At 46.1% G+C, this 14730-nt stretch overlaps 1 protein-coding gene across 1 annotated transcript in view; it reads left to right on the top strand.

Moving 5' to 3' along the window:
• Positions 1-14730, top strand: part of BOP1 (BOP1 ribosomal biogenesis factor) — a 696945-nt gene that overhangs the window by 539052 nt on the left and 143163 nt on the right. The window contains exons 5-7 of the mRNA XM_069621900.1: positions 751-868; positions 7456-7557; positions 8352-8564. Coding sequence (XP_069478001.1) covers positions 751-868; positions 7456-7557; positions 8352-8564 — 433 coding nt within the window. The remainder of the gene's footprint in view (positions 1-750; positions 869-7455; positions 7558-8351; positions 8565-14730) is intronic.

Genomic DNA, 14730 nt, shown 5'->3' with positions numbered 1-14730 from the left:
AATGGTGAAGGGAAGGCCTCTACACTCAACAGCTTGCATTGTTCACTAAAGTTTCTTGACTCCTGAAATCTTGGAATCCAACTTTTTCAACCTGGCGTAAATATATGAATTTCCCCAGGGAGTCAAAGGCCAATTACATTTTTTACCATAAATGGTTAATGTGATGGCCTGCAAATACTTTCTGCTAGCACACTCGTGTTTTTCTTTTTTAACCCACCAGCGATGGTGCATCTCGTGACGCTGACCACCTGCTAGATCAGATTATTTCTGCACAGTGTATGGGTCTGCAGGTGAGCCCACATGTAGACTGGTGAAGGAAACCTTTTTATACCTTTGCTACATTTCTAGCACCCAACTCCTGGTCTTTGAGTTTGTGGGTTGTATTTATCTGTGACCACTTTAACCTAATTCTCAAGGTTGGGTAATCGCTGGTATTAATCCTTCATTTTCTTTTTTCATGTACATAACGGCAAGCAAATGTTTCAAAGTGCTGCATTCTGAACAAATTGAATTGTAATAGTAAGACCAGAATGAGAAGAGCATGGTGGACGTTCAGTCCATGTCTCCCAGTTACTCATTCTTTCTCGTTTTACGCAGACAGAACTCCTTACTTTCAATGTGAACTTCCTTGTACCCATAATTTTCCATGTTTCTTCTTCTGTCCCTTTACCTCTTTCTCAAACCTCTTCCCAAACTGTACCTCCTTTGACTCCATCTTCAACCCTTAACTGTCAATCATTCTCCTCCCAGGCGTACAGTTCATGACAAGATGACCGGTGCGGATATCAAGCTAACAGACGAGCAGGTTGACTTAGTTCACCGTCTTCAGAGAGGGCAGTTTGGAGATGTCAACTTCAACCCCTATGAAGTAAGTACCATCATTCTGCGTGCTAATGGAAGAGACCAATTTCGTAACCATGTGATTGTTATCTTTCTGATGCATTCTAGCAAAAGATCGCAAACATTTCACAGTGGTGGTATAAAGAACGATAATGAAGGGGGTGAGGCCTACATACTGTTCTATACCGTACGTAAATAACAAAAATATAGGATGGAGCAAAAAAGGTAACCTGCAAAGAGAGCTGACAGTGGGTGTAATGTGGGCAGGTTTAGCCAGTTTGATCAGAAAACAGAGTTAAAAAAATGAATTAAAAGTAGATGGAGGTGGCCACGAAACTGAAGAACACTCCAGGTTGGAGAAGACTAGAATTCAAGTTTGTGGTCTGAAATGTAAGTCGGGACTGCATCTTGAAGAATCTAAAAGTTTGAGATCCAGAAGAACCAAGATTTGAAAAAGACCAGGGAATAATCTAACCGCACGCTCTCTACAAGCGTGCGGATGTGAAAAAAATAGGCAGATCAAAGAAGGAAGTATTATGCAGTTGGTGAACTAATAAATAAAAACATAAGGTTTGAGAATCTTCAGCAAAGAAACTGCAAAAGACCCAAAAGAAGAGATGATTGTAGCATATTGTATAGAAGGAGAATCCAAGAGAATAATAAATGGAGCCATGATCGATACCACATATGAAGAAAAGCTGAGACTTGGCCTGTCCGGGATGCTGAATAAATCTGATGCAAGATTACAAAATCCAAGCGCATAAGGACCCAGAGAGGTCAGAAAAAGTTATATAGCTAACGACCCGAAGAGCATTAATAGTGGGGTGTTGGGTGATCTTGTGAGAATACAAGCATAGGCTTGCCCTGCAGAAGGAGCATTGTAAATCGGTCAAGAAATTTGAACATGCAGCCTCCCAGAATCAGCACGTCCATAAAGAGTGGATGGGAGGATGGCGTGATCCATCTCATCACTCAATGCAGCACGGTCGGGAAGAATTGAAAATGACTTATTACAGTAAAAAAAAAGAAACTGCACAGTGGATCGCCACAAAGGGTGCATGAGCACAGCACTGCACAATGACTGAGGGGGCTTAGAGGAAGCGCTGCATAATCACTGCGAAGACCTCTAGAGCAGGAGCAAGTTGCACGCCTGGCATAAAGTCACTCACCACCTAAGTTCTCCACACCCAAAGAGCAGACCATTTGTAACTATTGGCTACTGGTGAGGGCTCATTTATAACCCCATTTCTGGTGGATGACTCATCTCGGTCCTGAGAGGCCTCCCTAAAATCAAGAATATTTGGTTCTCTGTGGCCTAAACTGTTTTAGGGTTCCTGGTGTTCAAGGACCCCTTTTAAAGAGTTCTTACAGCAGATGCAGCATTTGTGGCTTTTTTGAAAACCCTCACGCTGTTTTTCTAATGCCCCCTACAGTCTGTGGGTTAATGCCCTTAGCTTCTTCATAGAGTATGGATTGAAGAATCTTGGTGAGGAATATTCCTATGCTGTGCTCTGCAATATGGAGAGGACCCGCCACACTCTGATGCTCTGCGCCTGGTTGAGAAATAATTTCTAACCTTCAGTATTTACATGGTTGTTAGAGTGTGTGGCTACCAAATGGAAGTTTGAGTCTAATGGGCTGGCCGTTTGCGTTTTAACTTGTGCAACGATCACAGATAGCTGTACAAATATCCAAACGGCAAAGATGGGTTAAAGGGTTTTTACTTCAAACTCATCAAGCAAAATGATAATTTTAGGGTAGCAGGCTGAACTGTGGCACAATAAGGGCCGTCTCGTGCTCTCTCCTCCTGTGGGCGTCCTGCATCCCTAAACCACAGTGTGGATATTAATCTCAGCTAAAACCCAGTATCTAATGGTCTGACTATGTTGATGGACTAAAGGAGTAAGCCTTTTCTATTTATCCCACCTTTTTTTCCACAATTTTTCTAGGTGATTGACCCTGTCTTGACCTTTTCCCTGGGGATAAGATGTTGGTAGCTATTTTTGGTGCCCTTGTTCTGTTCCATTTGCACAGGTCTGGTTGCATACTCTCTCTAGTTCCTTTCCCTGATGTTACTACTACCTCTTTTCTACTCTCTCCTTGTCCTGTCCTGCCTGCTCCCACCAATCCTCTTCCCAGACACTCTTCTGTCCCTCAGATGGTCATACTCTCACTGAGTTCTTCTTCCATACACCTTCTCTTCTCCCTATAATTTCCGCTCCCCCACTCTACTCTCCCTCTTGCACTCGACTCTGCTCTCACTTCTCCACTCTTTCCTCCTTTGTCCCACTTTCATTAACTTCCTCAATCCTCCTTGCTCTCACTCACATATCCTGCAACACTACACCAAGCACCCTTCACACTGTCTAGCCAAACATCCACTCGTTCACAGCCACACTCCGTCAGGTCATCTCTCTCCCAACCAACATCTCACTTGTTACTCACACACACACACACACCAGAGTCGCTGAATTGCTCCACTCGATCACGTCTTACCTTGTTTGACCCTCAGTTTATTTTTTTCTACTGAATGCCTTTGTCTAAGTGTCTTCCCTTCCCTGTTTTCCGAGCTCACCTGTTTGCTTAGGCCAATCTCTTTCTGGTTTCTGCCAGGGATGTACCTCAGCCACGCAAAGTTTCTATACTCTTAGTAGCTCTGGCCCCTTTTCTTGTGTAGCACGTAATGTAGTCTCTTCATTGCAACTTCTTTGGTGTCTGCATTGACTGTAGGATAGGCAGTGAATGCCTTACCAGACCACTGTAGTTATTTGTCTGTCTTCTGCCGAGCATGTCTTTTCATTTTCTAAAGCATGGCAAGTACAATCATCTGCACGGGCTTCTGTGATGGATAGTCCTGCAAGAATAGAAACCGAATTATGGTCGGAATGGAGCACAGTCAGAATTGGGTGACTGATGGCAGTACTTGGTACATGCAGCAGGGCACATAATTGGGGCAAAGGGGGGGGGGTAAAAAAACTAGGGCCCTCCCAACTTCCTTGCACCACCTTTGGGGCAGGGCTGATTCTTGGAAATACCTGGTGAGCCTCCTGCCCCAGGCTGAGAGGAGTCCCTTTCCCCAGATAGAGGGTCGTCAAAGTATGTTAATTGTAATCTTTCTTTCAAGATGACTACTTATTAATCAAGGGCAAGTTCTCTGTTCTCATCAATGGCTTTTTTATCAAAAAAGGAAAACCACATAAACGTGACAATCCTGAGATGCTAGTAGAGGTGGTAAACGCCCTCCTTTATTGTGTTATTTTATTCACTAGATGCATCCAAGTCTGCCATTCATACAAGGGTAGTCGACCATATGAATGACCCAAGCCTTCACCAGGAGAACATTAAGACTGAGGAACCAGTCCCAGGGCATGTCTGTGGAACGAAATGTGTCACCATTTGTATTTGTATTTTGTTTATTTGTATAGCGCACCTGGCCCAATGGTATCTGGGCGCATTTCTTAGACGTTACAGTTACAAATATTCTTAGAGGTTACATTTACAAATATTTACATAATGATACATATGCATTACATTACATTTTACATATACATTTACATACTGTAGATATTTACACGTTTCACATGAAAGCATAACACACAGCAAGATAGATGTATGTTGTAGTGAGCAGGTGTCTGGTGTTGGCTCTAGCGGTCCTGCCCTACAAGCCGAGTTTTGGCTTTACTTCTAAATGAGTAGAGTGAGGTTGATCTGCATGGGTTGGGTAGAGAGTTCCAGAGTTTAGTGGCCAATACCGGGAAGCTGCTGACCCCTGCTTTCTGAAGCTTGAACCTTGGTGATGGGTGTAAAGACCGGTAGGGGGTGTCTGTACTTCCGCTCTCTATATGGTAGAGGAGAGGCACAGAAAACCCCAGCCAAGATTCTCTATAAGGTAGCAATGGACGAGCAATCAAGGCCTAGCTTCTCAGGAGGTGATGCAGGCTGGTTCATAAGTACAGTGTAGTCCCCGAACCCCCACAAAGGAATGTCCACACACTGGATTACTGAAAACAGTCTTTATATAATATTCAAAGGTATGTACACGATCACAATAACGCACTTTGTACTCGGAAGTCAATAATGATATATACAATTCTAGTGGTACCACCAATGTTATCAAATCTCATTAAAGTGCATCAACTGTACGGTTAAAATGTCACACAGATTAATAACGAGGAAACCAGCAATAGAGATGGGAAGGAACGCAAGATGGTTGAAACAGTAGGCAGAATACTGGCCGCGTACCCGAGACAGCTCTGTGTGGAGATCCCCCCCACCTGGGTAACCTGTAAATAAAGATATATAGCATAAGCCCAGTCCATATGTTCAATAGTCTCACTTCTTCCTATTAAGGTTTTACCCCCCCCAATGTACGTGATTGAGTAGAGTTCTCCGACGATGCGCCGAACGATCCTTCTTGGGTGCCTCCCTTTCAGGCGGGAGCCACGGATCGTCGAGTGGTGTCGGGGAACTTGGCGTTCGGTGTCGGGGAATCGGCGTTCGGTGTCGGGGAATCAACGGCCCTTCTTGAGTGCCCTCCCTTTAAGGCGGGAGTCACGGGTCGTCGAACGTCCGACGGTGAACAGGGTGAACTACGGCAGGGAAGTGACCGCTTCGCTCCTAGCGGTGCTTGTCGACGACAGAGCGTTGGCGTCCTGCAAGGAGGCGTCGTGCGGGGCACCTCGGTGACGATAGTTCTGGACCGCAAAGAGATGAAGAACTGTGGCCCAGCAAGGGCGTCGAGTCGTTGGCGTATGTGGTGTTGAGGTGGCCGGAAACCCACCGGTGGATGCTCCTCGGCGCGTCGACGGTCAGGCCTTCTCCAGCGGGAGACAAGCGGGTGACGATGCAGACGAGAGCGTCCGATCAATGGAAGTTCTTAGGCAAACGGGAGCACGGCGGCTCCGGTCGGCGACGGCGGTCGTCTACAGTGGCGGACAACAGTCCGAGTGCTTCTCCTTGGTGTTCCGCAGCAGGCCCCGTATCGGGTCGGCAGCCTGTCGAAGGTCTGTCTACCAGGGAGCGTTGGCAAAGATCAGCTGTGCACGATGGTCCCTCGTAGCTCGGGAAGAGGTCGCCTTACCAGGTCCTCTCTGGGTCAGTCCTTGGAGGCACAGCAGCTTTCAGATTGTGAAGAAGAGCAACAGCAATTCTTCTCGTCCGGCAGGGCTTCAAGGTCAAGCGTCATTTACTCCAGTTACTCGTCATAGTGGACTTCAGCTTCTGAACACGATTCCTAGCAGTGAGAGGTCCCCAGATATACTGTTGATCTCCCATTCATTCCGCTGGGTCACACTCAAGCATCCAATCACGACTACGGGCATTCATGCAGGCAGGCAGCCAATCAGGCACACAAGGTATTCAGGCTACTCACTTCTCTCCAGACACTCACAACAAGTTATGTGTATTCGGACAAGTACTGAGCCATTCAACACTCCAAGCTGCATTCATACCGGTTTTGGGCAGGGTTGTCTCAGTCATTGTGTCAACCACCAGATACTAGACACCCACAACACAGAATGTATATTCGTCACACACTCTATTCACCCAGGTCCCACCCACAGGAGGTACCCACAACATACATCACCGGGAAGGCTCCAGCTAGTCTGGCCGGCCTTCACAACAACACCATATATGGCATTCCCACCCAACAGCCAGTCAGGGGGAAGGGACAGAGTCGGGGCTTCCCAGGACTTTGGGAAAACAAGGTAATGGGTAATAGAAAGCAAGAGGCCACAGGGGCCATCTTGTTTCCCATCAGGAATCAACTGGTCCCAATGGCAGGGCGGAGGTATCCCAAAATGGAGGATACTCTGCGCCCTGTCAAGTTCAGCATGGAGCTGCCACCAGCCCATACCCTGCACCCTGCTCTGCGGGCCACCCACAGGTGCCCAAAAAAATACACTAGGGGCACAGGGTTGTACCCCCACCCATGGGTGCCATAAGGGTATCCCACGGGTCCGTTCACCAAACCAAAAAGGGAGAGCTGCACCGCCAGGAGTCCCATCTGAACTCCTGCGCAGAAAACACGACAGAACACACAATAAAAAGCAGTAAAGGACAAGGATACGGAGTCCCTGTCCCTCCGATGCATTTCCAGCATCACAATAGGAGGCAATGTACTTGGGCTGCTTTGTGAGGGCGATCAGAGATGTTGCATGTGAATCTATTAGCCAGGTATTGCGGAGCCTGATTGGCAAGGGATCTATGCGTGAGTGACAGTGATTTGAGAGTGATTCTTTGGGTGACTGATAGCCAATGTAAGCTACATCTAGTGTCGGAGATATGCGTTCTAGGAATATTCAGAGCTGCCCTGATGGTGGTGTTTTGTGATATTTGAAGTTTATTTAAATTCCGTTGGCTAGTTCCTGGGTAAAGCTTGTTGCAATAGTCAAGTTTCGACATAGGGGTTCTAGCAAGGGTGGTGCAGTTGGGTGTGGTGAGGAATGGTTGACAGGCTGTGATACGTTTACAGGTGCAGGCCGTTGAGGAGATTATGGCATTAGTTATGGCATTAAGGATAATGTGGAGTCTAGATATATGCCTAGGGTTTTAGTATCATGTACCATGACGATAATAAAACATTGATGATGCATTATGTTCTTCTGTCTCCTACAGCCCGCAGTGGATTTCTTCACCCACGAGATTATGATCCACCCAGTCACCAACCGTCCAGCTGATAAGCGGAGCTTCATCCCATCGCTGATTGAGAAGGAGAAGGTAAGGGTGCCATGGCAAGATTGCGATGGAAGTCATGCTGGGGCAGGGTGTTCTTGTGCTACGTGTCCTGGTACTGGTTTTAGAGCCATGCTTCAATCAAGACTAGTCAAACTGTTCCTTTAACTAGACGAGGAGGATATGTTCAAACAGGTTATTAAGGTGTACTTCTTGGTAGTTTGGGGCCGTGTTCTGTTGGGCCTCTTGGTTTGATTTTTCCAAATCGACTTCCCAAAAAGGCATTTATAGATTTTGGTTATCGGCAAAGACCATTTCAATAGAATTCGTGGCTCAGGCTTGTCCTACCTACATTTGTTACTCAATGAACCTGAGCAACCTTTACATCAGACATGTTTTAATACCCTTTACTTTCTAGTCTCCACCCCTCAAGCTCTGTAAAGTGCATGAGAAGTCCAGTACTTTAAAGTGGAATGATGTAGCATAGGCACGCAATGTTTAGTCTGCAAATGTTTCTGAATAATTGCTTTCCAGGTTTGTTCGGGGACTAAAATCCTGGAGATAGATAGGGAGGGTGGAAGGAACGTTTATAACTCCTTGGATCTCGCTGCCCTTCTAAGAACCATCATAAGCAGCGATCTTACATGTGGGTGGGATATTACATCACATTATAACGGTTCCAGGCATGGTCATGTTGCTGATTCTCAGATCCTGGGCAGGCTCTTTTGGCACATTGTCACAGGCTCTAGGATCATGGGCTTGCTTATTTTACGTCGGGTACCAGGGTCTGCTACTAGCACCTTTTGTTTAACATATTGGTTTCTGATCCCCTCCCGCAGGTGTCTAGGCTCGTTCATGCCATTAAGATGGGCTGGATCAAACCACGCAAGCCAAAGGATGACACACCGCAGTACTACGACCTGTGGGCCAAGGAGGATGCCAACGCTATCCTAGGACGGCACAAGATGCATGTGCCCGCACCAAAGCTGAAACTGCCGGGCCATGAAGAGTCTTACAACCCTCCACCAGAATATCTCCTCAGTGAGGAAGAGGTAACTGGTGCAATCCACTGCTGAAGTCCTTGGCTCGATCAAGATGTGTGGTCAAGATTCGCCTAAATCTTAGTGTGTGGATAGAAATGTCTGTATGAAACTAACTATCGTGGTCCAGTCAGGTTCATGTCAGCAGATGTGAAGTTCTGCCATCCCCCACATGCTATTACCAAAGTATTTTCTAGAGCTCGCAACTACCAAGACCCGTTAACTCCTACATCTGTTTGGTGTGGAGACTTTGCTCCCTTGGGTGGGACATTCAATCATTTTATTTTTGCATTTATATAGTGCGCCGAACCCGCAGACATCTGGTCACTTATCTTGCATAGTAATACATAAGGTAGCACTTAATTGATCACTGAAATGTGGTACATTACATTATTTGTTGGAAGAGACTTGCTTTCTTAAATACTGAAGCAGGGCCCCTTGGAATTTGCAATTCCTTGTATTGTTGGATACTTGCCAGAGGTGATCATGCTGCAATATGTAGGCTCTCCATCCAATATAAGCCATTGGAAATAGCTGAAGCTAAATAATAAATACACTTTGCAAACACACTTTGACTTTCAATAGCAGACACCTATAAATACATCTGTCGGTATATTGCGATAGAGCAGGTTTGATGGTGTAAACTTCCCTGGGGTAGTTTGTTATATGGATCATGCATGAATTGTTTTCCCTAACACAAACACTTTCTTCACACCCAAACATATCATCTACTGGCGGCAATTTAAAATGTCTGCTGTTAAGATGGATTTCTAGAATCTGGCCTGGCGGACAGATTTTAGGAAGCCACCCTAGTTATTGTGAACAGGGAACTCTGAGAGGTTAGCCAAAGCCCAATCAATGGAGAGCAGTTCAGGCTATTCTCTGGAGAGTGTAAGTGGGGTCAGGGTTCCACAATGAGTCCACACAGTAAAGCACACAATAATTCAATTTAGACAGGAATGTATACAAATTCAGTATTTATTCTTGGCCTTAAACCCACATTAAAAAATGAAACCAGCATGTGATATCGCACAACACTCAATAAACACGCGACTGCCTAGGATGGCGCAAAAAACAAAACAATCTGGGCGACCTCAACGCGTGAGCGACCATGGGTACAGTAGACATCACAGAAGGGATAGTATTACAAACACGCCCAGTCGACGTCCCTTTTTGAACTTCGAAAACAGTCATGCAATAATCTGTGACTACAGATAGATGTCGGCCTATGCATAGCATGAGTAGATACAAGCATCAGAAATAAAATTACGGTGGGTAATGCATGCCATACATTCACCATAGGTTCTTAAAGTCATTTATTGACTTAAATCAACAAAAGGGCTAAGTAAAGTGAGGCAGTAAGATGGAACCAAGTTACACGTTATATTACTTGGCTGTAGCAGTCCATTCCCTAAGAAGAGTGGGGCATTGTACCCAAAAGTCACAAAGCTTCTCCCCAGAAAGTAACTGATGCGGGCAAGTTATTTGTGTTGCTGAATTTTTAAGAGAAGAGATACAAAAAAAGTTGCTGGTTAGTAAAAGTATTCTTGCCTTTCAGGTTTTACTGCTCAGCTACGATGACCAAAAAGCAGTGCAAAGGAAGGATACAAAGAGACTTGTTCTACATGTTATCCTATGGAGGACAGGGGGAGACAAATGCTTAGCGTTTACTTCCCCCCCTGACACTGATTTACCCAGAGGACTGGCTTGGTTGACTGGGGCTCGCTAGAGGTTGGATTTGCCTTGTTGGTTCCGGTTAGAGGTGCCCAGGACCCGCTGGTGCAGAAGGCATTGATGCAACACTCTTCAGGACACTTAACGGGACGGGGGAAGGCGAGTTTTAGTGATGGCCATCACACACAGACGGCAGGCATCCTTCCAGTCACTTTTATATAAGTCCTCCCAGAGCAGGACCCCTTGAAGCTATAAGGCTGAAATTCGTCAGGGTTGGCGGGGGGGGGGGTGTAACTTTTCCACAAGCTGGCGACCACCAAAGTTCTGGCGGAAAATGTGAACAGCTGTGGTTCTAGCAAGGTAGTGTAAGGAAGGCATGGTGTTACAGTGCAAACAGACACAAGTGATCACAGTTCAAGGGGGTTTATTGGATTATCAAATGGGTTGGCAAGACACCCATCTAATCCTAAAGATGAGAGCAAGCTACGACCATCAAATAATAACGCCGTCCTCAGAGTCTTGTCATAATAAAAGGGCCTATAATAATAAACCTATTGCCAATTCTTACTTCTAAATATAAATGGTGTGGGAAACAATGTTATGCCACAGGAAAGTGTTAAAGAAATAGTATGTCAGGATGATTGTGCTATTGGCTTCCCTTCCCCACGTTGTCAGCACTGGATAAGGCGGCACACTCTAGCTTAGCACACTCTCTGGCTTTTCTAGCACGAGGAGGCCTAATACAGTTTAAAACCTCAGCATCGGGGTCTTATATGCCAAAGTCACTTTGCCATTCAAAGGCTATTACAGAGGATAAAATGCGACAAACATCAAAGTTCCTTTTCTTCTCAGGAATTACACATGTACGATTTCTCAGGTGATTCACGGTTCACCTCGGGTCCCCCTCTGCCGGGCTGAGACCCACTTTAACCCAATGTTCTCAATTGGTCTCCCTCAATCGGACTCGGACCATTTTATCTCACTTTCCCCTCTGCATCAAAAAGTGAAGACTTTCAACTGTGCACAGGATTTTGCTTGACCCATCGCAGGACCACGTCAATTCAGTTTCTATCATATTACAATTCTTTAACTTTCACTTCTGGCACTTCTTAGCTGGATACCTGAGCATGCACGCAGTGCCAGACCACTCTGTCAATGGTATTGTATATTTCCTTTCAAAGTTTGAGGATTCTTGAGCAGTTTAGCTTTACTCCCGTCTTTCATCACGTGTTTTAACAATGTTCGTTCCAGCGTTCGTTATACACTGTTGCTTCTTGCAACCTTGGCTTCAACACAGACCGGTCTTGTATCAGTCTCCCCAACTCACCGGCTCTGTTGATTTCTCTCACGCTATCTTGTTCTTGGAGTCAAGGACAGTACCGCGGCTGCTGCTGCTTCTCCCCAACTCGATTAGTCATGTAGGAAGACAACGGGTATCTTCGACACACAATACAGAATTCTTCAGATTTGTTTCTTGGTCTTAAGCTGTCTAATCTGGAGGACTCTTGAAAGTAACGGTTTCTTGCCGGAAAGGTCATGGGAATTTCCTTCCTAGCGAACCCCTCTTTGTGTGCATTCTTTCCTTCCTCGTTCAGCTGCCATCTTGAAACTGCTGTTCCTTTTGTGTGCTTTGCCTCGCTCAGAGTGTGCTTTTGTGCTCAGCCTTTTATCTGTGTGGGGAAGCTTAATGGAAGTCAGGTTAGAGTCCTAGTCTGTAATTGCCTGACCATTGTTTTGGGACATGTTGGGTATACTGCTCGGGTCTTAGTCTGTTTATTTTTAGAGCGGGCTGTCCATGTGAAAGTGTTTGTGTAGGAAAAGGGGGGGTGGGTGGAGTTCCTACATATCCTACTTGGTAGGATGGAGTAGAGGTGTTACAGGGAAGGGGATACTGCGTTTAACCATCCGGTGTCCCACGCCCCAAAGACCCCTCTCCCAGGTGATACTCTCGCACTGGTCCACCCCCAGGAACTGGATCCAAAAGCGATGGCTGTGTCCTGGCCACCTGGATGACAGATCCCCAGTGCCTAGTGGGTGAGACGCCTTGTAGTTTCTCACAGTAGCCCAATTGAGAGCTGGTCAGTCCACCGGTTGGTCCAGGGACACTCCCGAAGTCGCAGGCATGCTGTATCCTCCAGCATGTCGAGACTGGTTAGTCCCACCAGTCCAGAGTTTCAAGCACAGCTCAGGTTATTCGCAGATCAGATAGTCCAACAGGGCTTCACCTGGCCAGACACATGAAGGGATGCTGTGCCTTGTTAGGCAAAGTTTGTATGCAGTACCCTCTGGGACCACTACACACAACTAGGACTACAGGTGTAAGCAAAACCAACCTTTGGTATAAGTCTGTACCACACAGTTTTTGGTAGCGAGCTGAGCAGCCAGGTTTATCTCAAGAGGGAATGTGAGCTTGTAAGGGGGTTACACAAAGGTCTACAATGACACTTTTACTCCAGGTTTCTTGGTGAAACATTTCTTAATTTATTACACAAACATTTATAAAGCATTCACTAAATAGGGCAACCAATTTCACACAAAAAGTATACTACAATACTGAATACTAAGCAGTTGAGCTCCCTTGAAGTAGGAGCCAAATGGCATTGAAGCAGGAGCAAAAAGGCATAAGTTAATAAAACAAATATTACTGTTACTCTAAAACAGTGCAAATAGTTTGAGTTCACCAGAGGAGTTGATGCAATGCAATAGGTAGGCCAAAGTCAACGGGCTAGAGTCTTGTATAAGTAAAAACGGTTCTGGTATTTAAAACAGAGAAGTCTTTGCCACGGTTCTTAGAAGTAGTTCACGGAAGAAAGGTTTGTATGTCGGGTCACAAGCTGACTAGGCCTGCAAGTTGTCAAAGTTCCACGAACCTTCGCGGTTAGAGGTAAGTTCTCTCGGTTGGGTTTTCACAGTACCTTTATATTGAAGAAAGAGATGCAGCTGAAGACTTCTGTTCCTGGCAGTTCCTGCAGATCTCACTGTTCTGAGCCTCAGTCGTGGGGACAAGAGAGAGGACATCGGAGGGACTACTGCACTGCACGAGGACTGGTCACAAAACTGGCAAAATGGCAAATCTTCGATTCCGGTTGCTGTTTCTTCAAGCACACAAGCTGGTGTCCTTCTCCCTGGTTACTCCTAACCAGCTCCGAGAATGGTATCCAGGTGGCTTACGAGTTGATTGGTCTGACCAACTCAAAGGAAGAAGTCGTCCTTGAGGGGGCTTTGCTTTCAAGATGAACGTGGTGATTTGGATCTGCAGCAGGGCTGCAACGGGCAAACCAATGGGCCAGTAGTTGCAGCAGCCGTCTTCTTCCAGCTCGTCTTCGGTTCTTTCGTTCCAGTGGTCGACTCTGCCTTCCAAGCCAAGAGACTCGCCTTTTAAACAGTTTTCTCCCATTCATTCCAGCCTAGCTGCCACTCACCCAGCAGGGTGGCTGTCTTTGACGGACAGTCAGCCAGCCAATCACGCCAGAGTGTATTTGGGTCTCCGAGGAGGCTAAGCACAGGGGATTTCGGGCACCTTCCTCACTTCCTGCCCACCTCAGACACTCGGACGTCAGAGGCGGTCTTCAGTCCTGAAGCCCGCAAAAGGCATAGAACCAAAGGGACAAACGCAAGGAGGACCTTTCCAAAAAGAAATGGCGAAAAAAGAAGACTGGGTCTTGTTTAAACAAAGGGGCTTAAGGCGCCATCTTAAAAAAACATGGCTCCCACAATTTTTAGCTAGCGGTGTTCGGGGGCCAGGGAAAAATCATGGTAGTTCGTTGTAAAACCACTGCCACCATCAATTTCGACAGGAATGGGTAGCATTTCACTGCTACATGGGTTTCTAGACATAGGGGATAATAGGTAACCCCTCCAGCACTCTATTGTAAGATAGTGTGTGCTGTGTCTAGGAATTTAAAAAGACTAGTAAAGTCAATTTAACAATGAAACAGTACTTTATCCCAGAGAAGTTATTTAAACCTTGGGACAGCCTAAAGGGCTTCCCTGTGTCAATTCACTGAGGGTGCTGTGAAACACACATGAAAAGATGACGCCTATGGAGTTATCGTAAAACGCCATAATCAAAGAACACAAGAGTAAAACGCACATCAAAATACATGAGAGAGTGGGGGAAAAAGGCTCCCACTCTCCAGGTAAAGAAATCAAGTCCTCACAATCCAGCAAAGTTGCTGGGGGTCTATAAGGTGAAGGGAATTAGCATTTGTGTGAGCCACCTTCTTTGGAGCTGCAGGCTTCACTTCCCTGTAAAGTCATCACAGGTTCAAAAAGAAAAGCTAGAAGTTTGGGGATCCACAAGACTATGGAGGGGAAATTACCAAAAGAGAAATGTTGCCTAACCACCTTACAGACATCAAACAAAAAATAACTCTCCAACCGCCTTGCATACCACAACAGCCCGGTGAATGCAACCTAGCACAATGGTCACAAGAGGCTCTCTGCTGACACCAACGCCTCTGGCAGTGTTGAGCTCCTTCCGGCCCTTCAGATGTTATGGCCT

The sequence above is a fragment of the Ambystoma mexicanum genome, chromosome 5q (genome assembly GCF_040938575.1).
Source record: "Ambystoma mexicanum isolate Mex_15411 chromosome 5q, UKY_AmexF1_1, whole genome shotgun sequence".
NCBI classification, from domain to species: Eukaryota; Metazoa; Chordata; class Amphibia; order Caudata; family Ambystomatidae; genus Ambystoma; species Ambystoma mexicanum.
Note: the sequence above shows the minus strand (reverse complement) of the source record. Positions and strands in the feature narration are given on the sequence as shown.